The sequence below is a fragment of the Neurospora crassa genome, linkage group II (genome assembly GCF_000182925.2).
Source record: "Neurospora crassa OR74A linkage group II, whole genome shotgun sequence".
NCBI lineage: Eukaryota > Fungi > Ascomycota > Sordariomycetes > Sordariales > Sordariaceae > Neurospora > Neurospora crassa.
The window spans coordinates 82,992-101,262 of NC_026502.1; the positions used below are offsets into that span (position 1 = coordinate 82,992).

The 18,271-nt window shown below is 53.8% G+C and overlaps 6 protein-coding genes and 1 non-coding gene across 7 annotated transcripts; 3 read left to right on the forward strand and 4 right to left on the reverse strand.

Annotated features, from left to right (window-relative positions):
• The first annotated feature begins 1,241 nt into the window (after positions 1–1,241).
• Positions 1,242–3,156, forward strand: NCU09600 (dienelactone hydrolase). The gene is made up of 5 exons (XM_958271.2): positions 1,242–1,796; positions 1,946–1,988; positions 2,055–2,095; positions 2,312–2,589; positions 2,656–3,156. The coding sequence occupies exons 1-5, from the start codon at positions 1,733–1,735 to the stop codon at positions 3,115–3,117; spliced, it is 888 nt and encodes a 295-aa protein (XP_963364.2). The 5' UTR covers positions 1,242–1,732; the 3' UTR covers positions 3,118–3,156.
• Positions 3,157–4,005: 849 nt separating this feature from the next.
• Positions 4,006–5,359, reverse strand: NCU09599 (hypothetical protein). Its single transcript, XM_958084.2, has one exon. The coding sequence runs from the start codon at positions 5,120–5,122 to the stop codon at positions 4,274–4,276; it is 849 nt and encodes a 282-aa protein (XP_963177.1). The 5' UTR covers positions 5,123–5,359; the 3' UTR covers positions 4,006–4,273.
• Positions 5,360–5,578: 219 nt separating this feature from the next.
• On the forward strand, positions 5,579–8,991 carry NCU09598 (mitochondrial escape protein 2). The gene is made up of 3 exons (XM_958083.3): positions 5,579–6,015; positions 6,071–6,834; positions 7,062–8,991. Exons 1-3 carry the CDS (start codon positions 5,775–5,777, stop codon positions 8,658–8,660), a joined length of 2,604 nt encoding a protein of 867 aa, XP_963176.2. The 5' UTR covers positions 5,579–5,774; the 3' UTR covers positions 8,661–8,991.
• NCU15252 lies at positions 6,903–6,974 on the reverse strand. The gene has a single exon. It is a non-coding gene; the product is annotated as a tRNA-Arg (tRNA).
• Positions 8,992–9,174: 183 nt separating the features above from the next.
• On the reverse strand, positions 9,175–10,138 carry NCU09597 (hypothetical protein). Its single transcript, XM_958082.2, has one exon. The coding sequence runs from the start codon at positions 10,079–10,081 to the stop codon at positions 9,233–9,235; it is 849 nt and encodes a 282-aa protein (XP_963175.2). The 5' UTR covers positions 10,082–10,138; the 3' UTR covers positions 9,175–9,232.
• Positions 10,139–11,854: 1,716 nt separating this feature from the next.
• Positions 11,855–13,227, forward strand: NCU09596 (phytanoyl-CoA dioxygenase). The gene is made up of 2 exons (XM_958081.2): positions 11,855–12,389; positions 12,448–13,227. Exons 1-2 carry the CDS (start codon positions 12,023–12,025, stop codon positions 13,089–13,091), a joined length of 1,011 nt encoding a protein of 336 aa, XP_963174.1. The 5' UTR covers positions 11,855–12,022; the 3' UTR covers positions 13,092–13,227.
• Positions 13,228–13,540: 313 nt separating this feature from the next.
• stk-55 (serine/threonine protein kinase-55) lies at positions 13,541–17,916 on the reverse strand. The gene is made up of 2 exons (XM_958080.3): positions 15,713–17,916; positions 13,541–15,647 (listed from the first exon to the last, which is right to left on the reverse strand). The coding sequence occupies exons 1-2, from the start codon at positions 17,477–17,479 to the stop codon at positions 14,376–14,378; spliced, it is 3,039 nt and encodes a 1,012-aa protein (XP_963173.3). The 5' UTR covers positions 17,480–17,916; the 3' UTR covers positions 13,541–14,375.
• Positions 17,917–18,271: the final 355 nt, after the last annotated feature.

The following is an 18,271-nucleotide window of genomic DNA, read 5'->3' on the forward strand; positions in this document are numbered from 1 at the left end:
AATCTGACAATCCCTTCACCACAAGGCTCTGGGAGCCGCCTCGTGCGATTCACTGCAAGTAGCTTGGTAATTTGATCTGCAAAAGTTGGCTGACCTGGGTTTGCGCCTGAAAAAAAAAAAGGTACGTACCGCGGTTACTATTGGCGCGCAAATGGCCCGTTCACTTTCCGCCAAGCCAAAGATGGAGACAACTGGATCTGGGTAGGTACCTACGTACCTCGAATGGACTCAAAGGTTCACACTTTTTCTAAGGTGGACGCCCAGACAAGGCAAGGCTCGAATTGCCCCAGACTTTGATTGCCATGTTCACGGAAGATGGGACTTGCATGTGTTGTGTGTCTGTCAGCCCATGGCCGCCCCATAGTTCCAGCTAGACGCTCTCGCATGAAGCTGTTCTGCCTTACGGCCTTGTTGAGCCTCGATGTTCGCGGTCAGGGGAAGCCCACTATGGGTGATACGTGCCCGTAGTACCTACCCTTGGGTGGTGGTAAAGGACTTTGACAGCCATGTTGTCCACTACGTCCAAAACTTCAAAGCAATGTATTGAAAGTGTGTAATTATTTACAGTATTGATGATGATTACCTCGCGTGGAAGGCTTCGGTTGCCGTTTGCGACTCTGCAACTACCCCCTTTCTTTTGTTTACATTGCCCCTTTTTTTCGTAATTCCCCCATCAGTCGCAGCCTTAACAGCTTCAAATTGCGCCAACGGTCAGACGATGCGTTGTTGCGATTTAGGTATATTAACAGCGACCGGCATGTCTGTCTGCATGTTGTAAACTTCCGAATCTTTTAAATTGCTGTCGTGCCTTTTTAGTCGTTACAAGCATAACAAAGGGGCTCCCCCAAGCTCTGTCGCAAACTGGTCGCAAAATGCGGCTGTGTACCTCAGCTTCTTCTCCAGGCTGTGTGCGCGAGTGGTGCAGTCCGGTGGTTTGTGTGGTTTGCGCGCGCGCGCTTGGCGATTGCGATCAGTTGCGACAGGTTTCTAGAAGTACCTCGACGTACCTGGCCGCTAAACTTGGGTACTCACCCTTGAACTCACCCTTGCATCATGGGCGAGCTGGCAGTGGAATGTGGGGTTTCTGTTTACAGATGGAAAGTCATGACGGTTTCGATGCCTGATTTCTGACGGAGAGATCGAGATTGGTCAAGACCGAGTGTCTCGAGGCTTATCATTTTTCTTCTTTCTTACCTAGTTACGCTTCATCGTTCAGTCTTTGATTTGTATATTGGTTTGGCGGCGTCTTGGTTGGAACTCTTTGCCTTCCTGTATTTTTCAGCTTTCGTTCTTCGGTTCCTTTCAGCTCCAGAAGATGAAAGAAGCCCGAGGTCTCCACCAACCCCATTCCAGCATCGCCCGCCGGCCCCACAGCGGCCCATGAAGTCATGGCCGGGATTGCGATAAGTGGGATAAGGCACTAGCGTGCCCCGCAATCCGACAATGAGCCCGAGGGGCAAACGAAGGAGGGCGGGGCGGGGCAGGCAAAAAGTCCCCTCGCTGAAGACTGGAGCATCAGAGATGGAGAGCTGATTGCTGAGCGGGAATTGGAAGCGAGCGAGGGGACGGGAGGGATCGATTTCGGTTTCCAGGTCCGTCCGAGTCAGCGCTGGAACTTGATCCCAGTCCTCCCCATCGTCTTTCGAGTCAAAGCTCCCGTCATCTCTCTGTTCAAACCCTGCCTATCCAGCATCATCGACGAGAGACAAGAGCTCCGACCGCACCGCCCATCATGTTGATCAAGGAGAGCTACGCCGACGTCAAGACCTCTGCCAATGGCAAGGAGTCGACGATGAGTTAGTCAAATCACCTCGTTTTGCCTCGCACGTCGAACCCGATGCGCGCTCCGTTATTCATGAAATTTCGAGTTCCACGCCCCGTCGCAAACACCCATCCCATTCCATAGTCCAGCTTGAATCTGACTGCGCCGAACAATACAATACAGGAATCTTCCTCTTCCACCCAACCATCCCCGGATATCCCAATGCGTGAGCACCATCGTGACATCTAGACATCCAAACGTGCCTCGTCTCATACGTCTTTCCGTTTTGCAGGCGCTTCCCCGGAGTCGCCCTCTTCAGTGAAATCTACCAAGGTCAGACCGATCTTAAGAGCCATGCTCGGCCCCATTCCTTGCGATGCCTACACACCCCACGGACCCCGTGGAGAAATGGAGCTGTTCGAGCTCCAGGCTGGAGAAAGGACCACGCGGGAGGTTCTTTTGCGGGCAGATGCTCCGGGCGCAAGGGAATCCTTGGTGGCTGGTATTGGTGACCACCGATAAGCTGACGATGACTTTGCGCCCGAACAGTGACCGGTCCCGTTGCCCGTTTTGCCCGCCAAATCGCCGGTCAAGGCTACATCGTCGCGGCCCCGAGTAGCTATCACGACTTTACCGGCCCCGAGCCTCTCGCCTATGATGTTCCCGGCACCGATCAAGGCAATGAGTGGAAGGTAGTCAAGACGCTGGACTCGTACGATGAAGACTCGCGCAGGACGGTCGACTACCTCTTGTCCCTGCCGACCTGCACTGGGCGCATTGGCGCGACGGGCATGTGTCTGGGTGGCCATCTTGCGCTAAGAGCCGCTGTATGTCTCTACCTTCTTGCTGACCGTCATAAATCAAGCTCCAATAACTAACTTTACACAACACAGCTCGACCCTCGCATAACCGCTGCCATTCCCTACTTCGGCACCGACATCCACTCGCGTACCCTCGGTCCCAACGACGGCCCCAACACCTCGCCCTCCGCTCCCGCTCCTCGTCCCGACCCGACAACCGCGTCTGGCTTTGTCGCCCCTCACACCATCGACCAGCTCGACAAACTCAGGCACTGCGAAGTGGCCATGATCTTTGGTGTCAAGGACACACACGTGCCCGACGCCGGCCGCGATCTAATCCGCGCCAAGCTGCGCGAGGCTGGAGTGACGTTCAGCTTCTACGAGTTTGCGTGGGCGCAACATGCGTTCATCAGGGATGAGTTGAGCAAAGGGCGGTACGATCCGGCGATCACCAAGGTTTGCTTTGAGGTTCTATTGGAGACCTTTGGGCGGGTTTTGAAGACGGACTTGGGCCAGGGGACGGGCGAAAAGGAGGAGGTGGAGCACGTTTGTTAGGTGATGGAGCGGAACAAACAAAAAGAGGAGGGGGGGGGGGGGGGGGGGGGGGGGCGAGTGTTGTGTGAGTGTCCAGTACATCACGCATCACTGGAAATAGGGATTCCGGCTCCTCCAGGTAAGGTTCCGTTAGCTGGCAATAGACCAAGAGACCACCGAAGTAAGAAGCGCCCCTGAGGCGACACCGTTCCGTTGTGTCCTACCAGGTGGGAGATCAACAGCCCGAAACGATCGGTACGGATAACAAATATAGAAAGCCATGAACATCAGCACTAGGGCTGAGTCTCGACATGTGACAGCGAGCATGTATAGACTGATGGGATCGAGGCGCTAACATCCATGGACTCTGGATGGGAGTATGTGCTCAGAAGAATCCAAGTATTTTCTGCTTTTTAGCTACCGTGATGAAGGAATGATGTTCCTCACAATAGATCCAATCACCAACCCCTAATCGAGGAAAAAGAGATATGTATCTTTGCAGGCATTCTCCGCAATAAGTCAGAGCTTTTGTCCAGAACCGAGCGGTCTTGCAATGCTGTGCCCTCCATCGTGATATAACTTGCTGGATGTTATCTCCGATCTGTCACCGATCCAGAGATCATATCTTTAGTAGCTCTTGAGTTCAAGAGGTTAGAGATGGGAAGATCATTGCGTGTCGCCAACGGCGGTGATTGTGGATGCAAAGTATGCGATGCCTTGAGGGATGGTATATGGGCTTTGAATTTAGGACCGGAAGGCTTGGAAGTCGGCATCAATATACCGGATACGAAGATGCGTATCCGTGACTTGATTTGGTGATAGCGTAACCTTGCCATAACCTGATCTGAGGAGTTTTGGCCTGGAGACTGAAAAGAGGGTGGGCGATTGGAGTCACGACAAGCTGGGGGCATGGCTGTTAAGGTACTACTTCTGGAGTATCAGAATTGAAGACGATGGACAGTAGGAAGAATCAGTTGAAGCAAACATGATCATAGCGAAGGTGAGCCATTGGACAGGATTGATGTTGCAACAACCCTTCAACATACGCAAATGGCTGTTGAGACGGCTGGCAATGCCCATTGTAAAATTTGATAATAACGACATCCCAAGAACCTTCTAAACAACACCCTAAACCAACTTGGTATATCAACATCCTTCCTTCCCACTCACCATTTCCTCACTTCTCATCCAACCCAAGTTGTTCCCGTATCAGCCTCCTCCTCTCCACCTCCCTCCTCTTGAACTCCTCATCACTGACCTTTTCCGGGCCCTCCCATGACTGCCTAAACTCACTATCCCACTCGACCCTCGTCTCCCTACTCTCCCACACATCCTCACTACTCGGCTGTCCGCCGCCATACTTGGCCTCCTCCTTGCTTCGGTAATACTCCTTGACGGCCTCCGCCTTCATCTCGGGACCAAACGATTTGGTGCGCATGCAAAACCAGAAATCGTCCCACAGCTCCGAGCAGTTCTTCATGGTGCCGTACCGGTACACGGCGTTGAACTGCGCACCCGGCGTCTGGCAGTGCCAGGCGTAGTCGAAGGCGTCGCGACAGGACATGGTGGTGGGAAGACAGTGCTCAGACATGGCGAGGGAGGTTGGGGAGCGCGTCTTTTTGGGCGCTGCTGCTGCTTCGGGTTCTGTGGCCGCCGGGTCGTCTTTGATGAGGAGCGAGGAAAAGGGGATGTAGGCCTTGTACTTTGCGAGGACGGAGGCGGAAGCTGTCCCTGCTGGTTCGGAAGAGGTTGTTGGGGATGGTGTTTGTTGCTGCTGTTGTTGTTGGAATGATTGGGAGGACTTCCTGGTGGCGCCGTCACCTTGGAGCAATTCGAGGAACTTTTGGATTTCGGCGTCGCCGGAGGAGGAGACGGCGGAAGACTGAGACGGTGTTGGTGGTGTTTGTTGCGCTGAGGGGGCAGCAACTGGTTGTGTGGTGGTGGTGGTAGGGAGAGGTGAGGTCTCGGTGGGCTTTACGCCTGAAGAGACTGCCGAAGAGGAGGGGGAGGACCAAAACCAGCCCATGGTTGTCTTTTCTCTTTTCGAAGGTGTAAAGTTTGTAGATGTAGAGTTCGATCGGGTTGCGGTTCGAAAGCCGAATTCGAAAGGGGGTATTGTCGTCGAAACTGAAGCGAGGAGTAGTCGATATTCGAATTGAACAAAATGAGGGGTAGCGAAGCCTCAATGCGGTAGCTGTTGGTGTCGACCGGTCGGCCAAGTCTCGTGATTTTTGGCTGTTGTGTTACCAGTCTTGTCTTTTTATTGTTGATGTTGCGCGGCATCAAGAGCTTCCAGCGAGAAAGATGAACAATCTGGGCCAATCAGACTGCCAGTGGAGGAAAATGTCGGGAGCCGCGGCAGGCAACGGCGCACCCGTTATCACAACCGAATGGACGATACAGGGCTTGGCAATGCCCCTCCCGATGACGTTGCACCCCAATGGTCAGCTCTTCAAGGTACCTGGCTCACCTGGATAACCCTTTCCAGGGATCAGTTGAGGAGATCAAAGCCTGGAACGGGCGTGTTTACTCTACACTACTTGTGGACTAGGTTATTTCCTACCCTGCTGTCGCCATGTTGTGGTAAGGCGGGGTAGCTCAGTAGGTAGGTACCTCACTTTTTGACTTCCTACACTACCACTCCCACCACATTCTTTCAACCATACGATGAACCTGCAATGATATCAGCACACATTCTCTCCCGGCAGGCTACAAGGCCTGGCCACCGGGGTCCCAGGTTCACCACTCACTCTACTGCCCTCTTGGTCCAACGTTCACTTGGCCAAGGGCTCCCACTCGCTCACAGGAGGACGACCCGAGCGTGGGAGAGCACCTCATCCTCGACGGCTTCCACCGGTTCTCACAAGGAGAGCGGCCATATTGAAACTGCCCCTCATGAATCCCTCTTGTTCTTCAACAGTGAGTCTACCCCATCTCATACTTTCACTCACTCACTCAAGCCTAACACGAACAGACCTCTTTCCCCTCAAGCTCAGCTCCATCCTTATCTGGCGGCCATGGACGAGCGAGGACCTCCTCCAACGCTTCGAACAATCCTCGTACAGTTTCATCGACCCCATCAGACTAGTCAAGCGAGCCATCAACACCCACGATCAAGTCCCCATCGAGGTCACCCAGATTATCCCTCGCCTCAAGGATGGCGGCGCATTCGTCAAGTTCACTCATCCAAGTGACATGTCCGCTGCCGTAGTCGAAAGCAAACTGTCCGAACTCCTACAGAACAACCCCATAAAACCATGGTTCAACCCCTTCGGCAGGGTTAAGGCTGGCCTCGTCGAAGGCGTTCCCTGGCTAGAAGATCTGTACAGACTTCCTCGCAGCCGCATACGGGTTGAGTTTGTGGCCGCCAAGGACGACGCATCTCCGGCCGAACTGTCACAAGAAACGCTCTACAGCATCTTCCGCAAATTCGGCAAGATCACTGAAATCACGTCTCAACCGACAGACTCCAAAGTCTTGCCCCGCTTTGCCTACATCGACTTCGTGCTGGTCCGAGACGCCATCATGGCAAGGAATTGCATGCATGGGTTCGTCTTGCGCGAACAGGGAAGTAAGAATGCAACAAAGTTACGGCTTTCGTACGAGCAACGAGTCAAGGCCCATCACATCTGGGCCTGGTTCACGAGCCACCCTAGGATCGTGATCCCGCTCGTTGCCGCCTTGATAGCAGCCTTCACTGTTGCCGTGTTTGATCCCATTCGGGAGTTCTTTGTCAAGGTATGTGCAAAAAGAAAAAGGTCATATCCCTGATCGCCAAGGCTCCACCACCAAAAAGATAAACAACTCGATCCACCCAGGGGTCGAACCTGGAACCTCCTGATTCGTAGTCAGACGCTCTGCCATTGAGCCAGCGGACCTTGTTCAACCTGCGGCCGAAATGCTGTACTTGTCAACGCGATCGCATCCCAGCGGCTGTGGACAACTGCTAACACTTAGTTCCATAGGCACACGTCCAGAAATACTTTGAATTCACCAACTCCCGTCTCTACAAATGGTTCAAGTCCCAGACCTCCGACATCCTTGCCTTCCGTCGGCGCAAGACCGAAGATGCCGGTCTCAACGCCCTCTTCACCCACCGCAAAGACCTGATCGACTCCATCCAAACCGGCCTTCTCGAGTCTGTCGATACATTCACTGTCGTCCACGGTCCGCGCGGCTCCGGCAAGAAGGAACTTATCCTCGATCAAGTGCTCAAGGAACGCAGCAATGTGCTGCATATTGATTGCAAGCCGGTTGTGGAAGCGCGCGGTGAAGCAGGAACCATTGGTCGTCTCGCCTTCGAAGTTGGTTACCGTCCTGTGTTCTCTTGGTCCAACAACATCAGCAGCCTAGTCGACCTCGCCGTGCAAAGCACCACGGGAGTGAAAGCCAACTTCTCCGAGAACCTGGAATCGCAAGTCGTCAAGATTTTGCAGACGACCGCATCGGCGCTTAAGCAAGTCGGTCTTTCAGAGCGCAAGAAGGAAGACAAGGATGCCGATCTCTCGGAGGATGCGTACCTAGAAGCTCACCCCGAACGGCGTCCAGTGATCGTCATTGATCACTTCCTCCACAAGAGTGAGGAGAAGGGTGTCATCTACGACCGTATCGCCGACTGGGCCGCGGCGTTGGTGCAGTCCAACATTGCCCATGTCATTTTCCTGACGGACGATGCCTCCTACTCCAAGCCTCTTCAGAGATCCCTTCCCGACCGCGTCTTCCGCTCCGTGACCCTCGGCGACCTGTCTCCTGACGTAGCCAAGAAATTCGTCATCTCCCAGCTGCAGACGGACACCAAGTTTGCGCATGACGGGCAGCAGAAGGATTCGGAATCGGGCGATCAGGATAATGACAACAAAAACCAAAAGAAGGACTCCAACACCCCGGCCCCCCTGGACCCAACCCTCCTCAAAGAACTAGACACCTGCATCACCGCCCTCGGTGGCCGCCTCACAGACCTGCAAGTTCTTGCCCGCCGTCTGAAGATCGGGCAATCCCCGCGAAAGGCCGTGCAAGAGATCATCGACTCGACCGCCTCCGACATCCTGCGCATGTTCCTCTTATCCAAGTCTTCCACTTCCGACCGAAAGTACACGACCGAACAAGCCTGGTACCTGATCTCCCATCTCGCTGCCTCCCCCTCCTCTTCGATCCCTTACAACTCCGTCCTTCTCTCCAACACCTTTGCGTCGTCACCCGAAACAGCCCTCGAGGCGCTGGCCAACGCAGAGCTGATAACCGTCAAATCACAAAACGGCATGCCTTCGGAGATCAAGGCCGGCAAACCAGTCTACCAGGCGGCCTTCCAGAAGCTGGCGAGCGACGAAAAGGTCAAAGCGCGCATGGACTTGCTGGTGTTAACCGAGCTGGCCAAGATGGAAACGCAAAAGATCGAAAAGGTCGAGCAGGAGCTGGTGATGCTGCAGGGACTGATGGCGAGGAGGCCCGGCGATGTGAGTGAGCGGGTGGAGTACCTGCTGGAGAAGATGAAGGGTGGGCAGGCGAGGTTGAAAGGTTTGGAGAAGGAGATGGGGGTTGTGAAGGGGCAGATGGTCAAGGGATAGGAGCTGGAACTCGTTGAGCTAACCAGCGGGGGGGTGGGGAGGAGGCTGAGAGCTGGAGGTGAGAGGGATGAGGGGTGAGCGTTGTTATTTGAGAGATACCTTGGTGTTGGGGTGATTTTTTGCTTGTCGACAGGCGTGTGTACCCTTCTCCCATCACCCATGTTTCAATCAATATTGATCTATCTCCATTCGATGGTGCTTCTGTTCTGGTATCGAAGAGTGTCTGCTGTAATATCAGAGAGTCCTTGAGAGAGCCCTAACCGAACCCCTGTTGTCAGCTTGTCCAGGTCAGCCAATGGTCTTGGTGAGGCTCGTCCCTGACAAAACTGCTGAAACCTTTGATATTAGACCTTGGGTATACTCTGACTACGCATCCAAGCGTCTTTGATACACCTTTGAACTTGGTTTCTAGGCGATCTCTGTTTGGAAATATCCCAAAGCGACTCCAGCCAATGTGTCTTTCAATTGTCGTAATCCCTATCACAGTTTTGCTACCGGTGACTGGAAAGGGAGAGAATGGAAAGGCAGCTGATGTACTCGTACTTTACAAAATCAGACTCTGATGACTACGACTACAGTACATTTCGAACACCTTCCCAAAATGATAAAGCCATGGAGTGGTAGAAGGTACCTTTTGACAGACTGAGTCGTCGTAACGCAGTCTGGGAATTGCCCCCATATTTGTCGAAGCCAGGAGGCGGGAGCAGGTCGCCGCAGTTCTCAACAAGTACACTCTTGAATAAGTGCCAGCACTCCTGCACCTTCCACACGTCCATCTCACCAGTGTTGACGCTGTCTCGTACCCTTTTCGTTCCCCGAGTATCGTATCGATCGTCGATTGCATATGCCGCAGCCTGAACGAAGTGATCCTCCACCCTGTCCACCAGCTGTTGCATCACGTGTCTTTGTTCTTGATATCTATCACCCTGCATCAAATCCTTCACCATTTCGCCTTTCACATGCTCACGTAGGGCGTGCACCGCCTCGTTGACCGGCAACGACAGGCGCCCCTTGGAAATGTTATACTGTTTGCTGACGTGTAGTAAAGCCAGCAGAAATGCGTAGTTGCCGGCTGCGTTGACCATGGCGCGGTTAGCGGCTGGCGTGCCCTCTGCGCCATGTCGCGGAAGCTGAGCGCATCTGAACTTGAATGAAATCTTGACGGAATCAAGCGCTTCTTCTAACAGGACGTAATAGACCCAGAGAACGTATCTGCCTTTATGGGTGAGAACGAGCTTGGTTCGGTCGAAGGTGGCCTTCCGAAAAAGGGCGTCGGCAGGCCGCCCGAGAGAAGAAGGAATGACGGCGGCTGTAGTGACGGCTTTGTACGGGGGTGGTGGTGATGGCTCTTGAAGTGGACTCTCTCCAGGCTCGTCCCCGGCGCCCTTGGATTCACATGTGGACGCTTTCTGGAATAGCATGGTGGTGATTCTTGGCTGAAAGTAGGAAAAAGGCAAGACCGGAGAAGTCGGAGGCGGGGATACTTGGGGAGGGGAACTGCCCGCCTGGGGAAGGTGGCAGGCAGGTACGCTTCCCATTGAAATACCTCTACCTACCTCTACCGTACCATGACGTAACGTGTACGGAAGAATACCTACTTACCAGACCTCCGGCACCGCTCAGTTTTCTGATGAGCACATGCAAGAGGGGAACTTCACTCCCGCTTTCCACTCCGAGTCGGTCCAGTCTGCAGTCGTCTGCACGAGAAACTTGCAGGTTGTTGTTCCGACAATGGGAACAAATCTACGGAAAGAGTCAATGAACAAATCGCATTACCTCGGCGAATTGGAGGCAACACCCTTGTTTATTCTTCTCAGGGTCAAGAACGCAAAAGGACGCCCCCATCTCATTCTCTGAACCAATCTTATTCTTCCTCTTCCTCCATTACCATTCCCTCTCGCTCGTCAAACCACTTCCCCAGGGACTCATCACCCAGGAGCGACATGCTCATCAACATGGATTGAACCCCCCCCCCCCCCCCCAGAAGTCCGGTTTGGCCAAGTCAATTGTCAGGTACTCTCTTCCATACTTCCTCTAGCACCACATTCACTCACAAGGAACGCCACAGAAAACATCCGACTTGGTACTACCAGTCTACCACAAACGACATACCAAGCGAGAAAAGGCTCTTTTCCTTCATCCACGACAATCAATGCCTCCCAACGAAGCGTAACCTGCGCCCGTACGGCAATAAAGCCCACCTTCACCGCCGTAACGAGCACGCGCGACCATCAATCACCAAATCAACTGTTTCATGCATCGCCACCTGTCGTAACCCACTTGCATCTTACAACCACGACACCAACAACTACTACAACAACAACAACTACTACAACAACAACAACAACAACAAATCAGGGGAACCATGGCTCTATAAACAGGAATTACCACGTTGATATATCAAGCAGTGATGGGCACAACTGCTGTATTCGATCTTGTTCATTACAAAAGGGAGAAGGAGAAGTTTGAGAAGGAGACGTGGATACAAAGGGCCAAGAAGGCTGAAGAGAGGCTGGCCCGGGTGACCAAAGATTTGGAAAAAAAGGGCGGAGGATGATGCGAAGATGGTTCAGGAGGCTGAGGAGAAGGCCGAGAAGGCCGAAACAGAGAAGAAGGAAATAGAAAGAAGGGCTGAGAGAGCTGAAGGACTTCTGAGGGAGATCGAAGAAGAGAGAGAGAGACAGAGGCAGGAGCAGGATAATATGGGGGTCATGAGAGATGCATGCCTACCTAGCGTCTTCCGATGCCTAGGTTAATGAAGCAAGGCCATGGGGAAAGCATACATCGATCATGCCCGATATGTCCCTAGGTACCTATTTTCTCTCTCTGGACGAAGAAAAAGAATGAGTCCAGGAAGAGCCTATACACATATGATACACCATTAAACACCTTTCGTCGAGCTAGAAATGCATTATCTGTCTCTGAATTGACATATTCATGCTATCGTCAGGTCTCCATAATTAACGAAACACACACATTGATTGTGAAAACGCCTGTACAAAGGATGATCGCGGAGTTGGAGGCCAGTTGGCGAACCAGGCTGCATGATCCCCCAAAAAGTACGACCCCAAAGGGCCTGTTAATCCCGAGCTCCGGTTTGGCGGCTCGGAGCCCAATCAGCAGCGACAGTTCCTCCACTAATATCTTGCACAGCGCTACAGGAGTCCTGAATTGGGTGGTAGAGGGATGTGAACCGGCAATTTATCCCGAGATCGGATTTCAACGAATTGACCACCCGGGAATGAAGTATAAGAGAACTCGTTGGGCCACGTGCTGCAAGCTGTGAGCTGTCCCAGTGGTGGTCTTGACTTATTAGGTACACTGCTATCGAAAACGACAGGACCCATCTCAACATCTTCAACATGCTTGCTCCTCGACGGCTGCTGTGCTTGGCTTCAAGGACCCGAAGATGCAGGTCCTTTGCGACAACCACGTCAGGGCCCCTGAATCTTCCCCACGTCATCAAGCCCTCTCTCGCCGAACAGCAGCAGCGGCAGCTCAGCCCTCGTAACCTCGAGGCAGCCGTTCGCCACATGCACCGCGATGGCCTAGTCGTCGTTGAGGATGCCGTTCCTCTGAATGACCTAGACCACCTGAACCGCAAGATGGTTCAAGATGCCCGCACCCTGCAGGCTCGCGGCAAAGACGGCCCCTTCAACTACAACCAGGGGAATCTCCAACAAGACGCCCCTCCGGTAGCCGAGTACTTTTCCACCTCGGTTTTCGCCAGTAGGTTCACGTCCTTCACCATTCCACATGTACCTCTACATCTAACTCCTCTCCCTAGACCCCATCGCAACCCAGATAACCTCCCACGTCCTCGGCCCACGCCCCAAATGGACTTTCTGCTCCGCCAACGCTGCCATGCCACCGCTCCCCGGCGCGGACCCCCAGCGCCAACCCGTCCACTCAGACGCCGACTTCGCCCACCCGGCGCACCCCTTTGCGCTCGTCATCAACGTGCCCCTCATCACCATGACGCCTGACAACGGATCCACCGAGCTCTGGCTAGGCACGCACAACCTCGCCGGAGAGGATAGCAGTGGCCACGCAGCGCAGGAGGGTGCCCACGGCGAGCGTGCCAGCGGGCGCATCCGCCCGGAGCTTCTGGCGCGGCGGGCGGCGGTGCGCGCGCCGTGCCAGCCGACGGTGAGGAAGGGGAGTATCGTGGTGCGGGACCTGCGGCTGTGGCATGCGGGGATGCCGAACCGGACTTCCGGGGAGGTGCGGATCATGCTGGCCATGATCCATTTTGCGCCGTGGTACCGGAATCGGATGAGGTTGGAATTGGGGGAGGATGTGAGGCCCGTGCTGGAGCGGGAGGATCTGGGGTTGGAGGTGCCGGTGGATTGGGTCGGGAGGGAGGAGGTGTTGGGGAGGTATCTGAATAGGGGGTTTGGAAATAGTTATGATTTTGATCAGGAGGCTTAGTGCACTCGGGTTCCAGTCTGAAATGTAGCCTAGAGGTACCTAATGCCCATGCGGCAGATTAATGGGATAGAAAACCCAAAGACCTGATCGGTCCAGTTGTCACTGGTTGTGAACACATGGTGCCATCAGAATCAAGACCAACTTGAACTCCTAAGGTAGACGTACCAGGCAAGGACTCAGCCGAAAGCTATGTCCATCCCCAACCTCCATTTCCTCCCTTATTCCCTTCCTTGCTTTCCCAACCTTGTTTGTCACGACGGACTATCTCCCAATTAAATTCATTCTAGAGGGTCGGGACCTCGTAATAATGAGTTGTGGGGAAGTGCGTGTTGGTTTTGGGTAAGATATCGAGGAGTGTCTAGTGTACTGCCCATGGGGACAGGCAGACTGGGTCCAGGAAATTTATACTGGGTTCACACAGCAGAATAGTATGGGTAAAGGGGTGGTGCGTGCACGGTGGGTTGTTCTAATCTGTTTCGAGAGTCATACTTCATATGCTAACGGGTCAAGGTATGCTCATCTAACATCATCCTCTCCATCTCGGCTCCGCCACAACACAACCAGGCCTTTCTATCATTCAGAGCATTTGACATTCCTTCAGTGCCTCACTTGCATTATGTCTTCTTCTTCTTCTAGTTTGCCTTCTCCATTTCTTGTCTTGTCCTTTTTCAGTCCCAATTCCAGCCCCAGTTCCATTCCCAATCAGTACCCGTATCAGATTACCTAGGTATCAATAGTATCCATCCATCCCAATATCGTCTTTATCGTACATCAAATATCCATCCCCATAAGCTATAAAATCTACAAGAAAAAGAAAGATCTCAAAATCGCAAATTTTCCCACCGATTCTCCTCCTTCCTGCTCCAGAAACTTCCACTCCTACTACGACTACCCTGACTCCTTTCCTCATCCCTCTGACTTCGTATTCGTGGCCAATTGGAAGGATGAGTCGCTGATCTCATCCTCGACGCCGGCTTTGGTCTCTCTGGTAACGAGGGTCCCTAACCAATCGGGAGAACCACGGGAGCAGGAGGAGCCTGGAGAGCCGAATGGGCAGGGGCAGCAGGGTCGGTACTACCAGGGCGGTGCTTCTGATTCTATCTGTGTTCCTGGTTGTGAGAGGTTTGGGTTTGAGTCAAGTCGGAGCCCGTCACTGCGGCCGCGGCTTGCTGGGGTAAGTTCCCTGGGAGTTGGGCTTGCGGTGGTTGTCCCTGCTGAATCTGCTGTGTCTGTCCTTGCGGAGGAGCAGTAGTTGTCGTAGGTCTGTTCACTCCCGCTGTCGGGTTAGACATACTCGCCCCCCTCGGCCTTGCTCCCACCGGTCCTCCTGTCCCGTTTGTCCCGTTTGTCCCGCTTGGACCGGGTGTGGGGGGTTGGGCTGAGCGTCATAGGCGACGGAGCGGGCAAGGTCTGCGGTGGTGGAACCGTCGTGGCAGTTGCTCCAGGGGCGGTGTAAACTGGCTGAGGAGTCTGTGGCTGCTGTGAAAGAGGAGACAAAGTCGACTGTCCCGCGTACAATCCACCACTGGTGATGGGCGAGCTAGGACTCATCGGTTGTTGATTCTGTTGCGCGCCATAAGCTGCCCCGGCGTATTGCGACACACTCGGCCCTGGCTGTCCTTGCCCAGCATATCCCTGGCCGTAGCTGTAGGTACCGGGGCTGATTCCGGCTTCGCCTCTCTCTACGTCAAAGGAAAGGTTGGAGCGGCGGCCAGTGTTCGGGCTACGAATGCTGCCGAAGCCACTGCCGATGCCACTGCCGACAGAGGGACGAGTGACGTGCACGCTCAGGGACCTATTCCCGGACGGCAGTCCCTCGCCTGGTTTTCTGCGTCCGCGCTGAGACTCACGGACCGACAAGTAGTTCCGGCGGGCGATGGAAGAGGCGGCATCGTCACCGGCGCGGCCGACGGGGGAAGCGTCACGCGAGCGCAGGGTGGCCCTGTCGTAGCCCCATTCATCTAGCGCCTCGGCGACGGGATCGGAGGCGTTGATGTTGGCGACTGCTTGTTGCTCGGCTTCCATCTTGCTGCTTCCTGTTTTGCCGCTGCCAGAAATGTCATCATCCTCCTGCTGGCGTAGTTTGTTAACCATTTTGGCCGCCGCCTTATCCTTGTCCGCCTTTTCTCTAGCCGTCGCAGCGAAATCATCGGTTACAGCAACAGAGTAAGTCGGGTTGTTAGGACCGCCCAACGCCTCACCACCACCGCCGGGGCCGTTGATGGGGACCGCCTTGAGGGCCAAGGCCAAAGCGCACATGAATTTGGAGCGACGGGTGCAACGCACAGCCTCGTTGTGCCAGTTGGACTTGTGCTTGATTTGAATCTTAAGCGTCGTCTTATCCAAGTTGCCAACGTCGTTGATCATAATGTTGATGTCGGGCTGGAAGTCACGGCTATTATCGGGCGAGCGGACAAACTTTTCGAGTTCGAGGCGGAGAAGCTCAATATCTTCGAATGAGGTATCATATGATACGGCGACGTCGACGGTTTCTTTCATGGCCTTGGATCGCGTGACGTTTTCGATCCAGAGGTTGTTGAGTTGGATGTTGGGAACCTACATGGCCGTTAGCATATGGACAGGAGGGTTAAGAAGAGGTGTGAAAGGGATAGGAAACATACCTGAACAACTTGCATCTTGTCAATACGGGTGAAGACCGTGTAAAGGAGAGAGATCTTCTCAACAATGAGCTGCTCAGCATCGGGACCCTTGATATCAACACGATCGCCAACATCATACGGATGCTTGACGAACAGGAAGATGCAAGAACCGAGGAACTCCTGCGTGGTAACGGCGAAAACGAAGGACAACGACAAAAGCGTGGTGCCAGCCGTGGCCAGAGTTGTCACAAAGCTGCTCTGGAAGACAACCAAGAAGATAATGATCACAATGATCAGCACCACAAACAGCAAGACCTTATCAAACACCGTCAAGGCTTGACTGATGTCCTTCATGCTGTGAGCGATTGCCTTCCTCTCCTTACCGATATCAACAACCTTGCGGATCATCTCGTCGAGACTAATGTCACCGTTTTGGTCGGCATCGATAGCGTTAAAGCACTCCTCGGCCTCTTCGCGGTGGTGGGGGCCCAGAACTTCGATGATGTCGTCCAGCAAAAGGGCCTCCTCGCCTTCGGCCGCGAAGGACATCCAGATACGACGGGCCATGGCCTCGGAGCTGCGGACTTTTTCGAGCGCTTCAATGACGATGGAGTGCGCGGACGTGGGGTTGAAGACGTTCTTGCCGGTGATCTCGGAGGCAATGTTGCCGAACACCGAGGTGATCTTGTCGCCGATGCGGTGGACGTCGCCGACAATACGCATGGGGGTGCTGGTGCCTCCGGGGCGCATCTTCTCGGCCCGGTCGCGCATGAGGAGGGCGTTGATACTATCGCTGATGACATAGTCCTCGTCGGCAAACTCGGGGCAGTACATGGGGAAGAGAGTCCTCGAAGCGTCGTAGAGGAGACCCAGGAGGTAGATGTCGCGCTTGGAGTCCTGGATGCGGTTGTGAAAGGAGCGTTGGTGGTACGAAATGCTGATAAGCTGAACAATGGCCTTTTCTCCCAGCAAAACGCCAAACGAGATGAAGAGGGATAGCAGGATGCGCTTGATGGTGTGGACCCATTCGATGCTGTCGTCTGTAAAGCGGAACTTGAACACGAGCCACGAGGCCAGTAGCCAGAGAAACAAGGACAAATTGATCTCGAGAGCGGCCAGCACGTTGGCGTACTTGCGGGTTCCAGCGCTGACGACACCGCAGAGAAACATGAAGATGTGAGGGAGAACGTGGGCGACGAGCTTGGCGGTCCAGAGCGACAGCCACGAGATTTCGATCCAGAGAAAGAGCCAAAAGAGAGTGTAGTTTTCCTTGTCGCTGTCGCTGGTGCCGAGCTGGATGTTATCCACGTTGCCCGTAAAGGGCAGCACAAAGAGGGGGATAGCGAACAGGAAGGCGATGGGGATAATGTAGATGAGGTAGCGGGTGACGAAGGGAAAGCTGACAACCTTGCGATAGAAGCGACCCAGCGCGTTCAGCTTGTGATCCTCACTCATATTGGTGCCCGGCCGGCTCAGATCTCGCACACGGCGCCGTCCAGAAGGCCCGGCCTGGCGGTGGCTGGCCTTGCTGGGTTTGTGAAAGAGGCCATGCTTCTCGGTGGGGGACGACGATGAGTCGACGGCGCCGCCCAGGGTGTTGGAGAGAGTCTGGTCAGCCTTTCGAACACCACCACCGTTGGAGGACCTCGAGGCAGTAGATGCGTTGGTACGGATGGGTCGTAGTGGGATATCATTGAGTTGATCCATTTCAACGTCGGAGTCAGTGTTGGAAGGGATATGGTGGAATCCCCGATGCCCGGTTGGCGACTTCGTACTTCTTAAGGACATAGCTGAAGAGGTACTAGTAGAGGTAGTTGGACGCGGACGTCAGAGGGGTGGGTCCAGGTCGCCGTCGATGGTTTGGTGGAATGTGTGGGGAAACAGGCCGCGGCGGTGATCTCAGGACCTGGACGGGCGGCCTTGGCGAACGAGAGTCGGTGAAGTGGAGCAGATGGCCGGAGTTTATCGAAGCTTTTTCTCTTCTAAATTTGAACTTGAAGGATGGTGATCAACATCAAAGAGACGGAGGGAGAGCGAGACAAAGACTGTGGTTGGCTGGTGATGCGGCAACGCAACGGTAGCAGCGCCGAGGGAACGAATGTGGAGAGTAATGAACGCGATTGGATGTGGTATTCCCAGGTTATTGATGAATGATGAGAGGGTGAACACAAAGATGATTGTCAAGGAAAGGAGAAAAGAAAAGCGAAGAGGATTGAAGGTGAGAGCGAGAAGTGGGAGGAATTCAAGGGACTTATTGTTGTTCACCTTCAAAAGTTTTTTTTTTTTTTTTCTTCCTCAGTTCCCTTCGTTCTTTGACGGTACAGTATCGTAACTGTGCAAGTACTGTATCGTATCAGTCCCGGCCGTCACTTGGTACTACTACTATCCCATACTTACTGGCTTCTCTACTATACAGTAGTGTACTGTGTAGGCATTATCAAAATGAATACATCGTATTGGATCTTGTTGATGGCTTGGCTTTCGGATCCTGACCTAGCCATTTTCGTGTTGAAGAGTGAAGCTGCCCTTCTGTTCCTCACAATAAGTAGAATACAACACCCATCCTACTTGTTGGTCCTT

What these genes read in the sequence shown, in the direction of transcription:
- NCU09600 (XM_958271.2), top strand. Translation starts at nt 1,733, where the DNA reads ATGTTGATCAAGGAGAGCTACGCCGACGTCAAGACCTCTGCCAATGGC. An exon ending in ATCCCCGGATATCCCAATGC is followed by an intron (nt 1,989 to 2,054) that starts GTGAGCACCATC and finishes TCCGTTTTGCAG; the next exon opens with GCGCTTCCCCGGAGTCGCCC. An exon ending in CTTCAGTGAAATCTACCAAG is followed by an intron (nt 2,096 to 2,311) that starts GTCAGACCGATC and finishes GCGCCCGAACAG; the next exon opens with TGACCGGTCCCGTTGCCCGT.
- NCU09599 (XM_958084.2), bottom strand. Translation starts at nt 5,122, where the DNA reads ATGGGCTGGTTTTGGTCCTCCCCCTCCTCTTCGGCAGTCTCTTCAGGC.
- NCU09598 (XM_958083.3), top strand. Translation starts at nt 5,775, where the DNA reads ATGATATCAGCACACATTCTCTCCCGGCAGGCTACAAGGCCTGGCCAC. An exon ending in ATCCCTCTTGTTCTTCAACA is followed by an intron (nt 6,016 to 6,070) that starts GTGAGTCTACCC and finishes TAACACGAACAG; the next exon opens with ACCTCTTTCCCCTCAAGCTC. An exon ending in TTCGGGAGTTCTTTGTCAAG is followed by an intron (nt 6,835 to 7,061) that starts GTATGTGCAAAA and finishes TTAGTTCCATAG; the next exon opens with GCACACGTCCAGAAATACTT.
- NCU09597 (XM_958082.2), bottom strand. Translation starts at nt 10,081, where the DNA reads ATGCTATTCCAGAAAGCGTCCACATGTGAATCCAAGGGCGCCGGGGAC.
- NCU09596 (XM_958081.2), top strand. Translation starts at nt 12,023, where the DNA reads ATGCTTGCTCCTCGACGGCTGCTGTGCTTGGCTTCAAGGACCCGAAGA. An exon ending in TTCCACCTCGGTTTTCGCCA is followed by an intron (nt 12,390 to 12,447) that starts GTAGGTTCACGT and finishes TCCTCTCCCTAG; the next exon opens with ACCCCATCGCAACCCAGATA.
- stk-55 (XM_958080.3), bottom strand. Translation starts at nt 17,479, where the DNA reads ATGTCCTTAAGAAGTACGAAGTCGCCAACCGGGCATCGGGGATTCCAC. An exon ending in ACAAGATGCAAGTTGTTCAG is followed by an intron (nt 15,648 to 15,712) that starts GTATGTTTCCTA and finishes ACGGCCATGTAG; the next exon opens with GTTCCCAACATCCAACTCAA.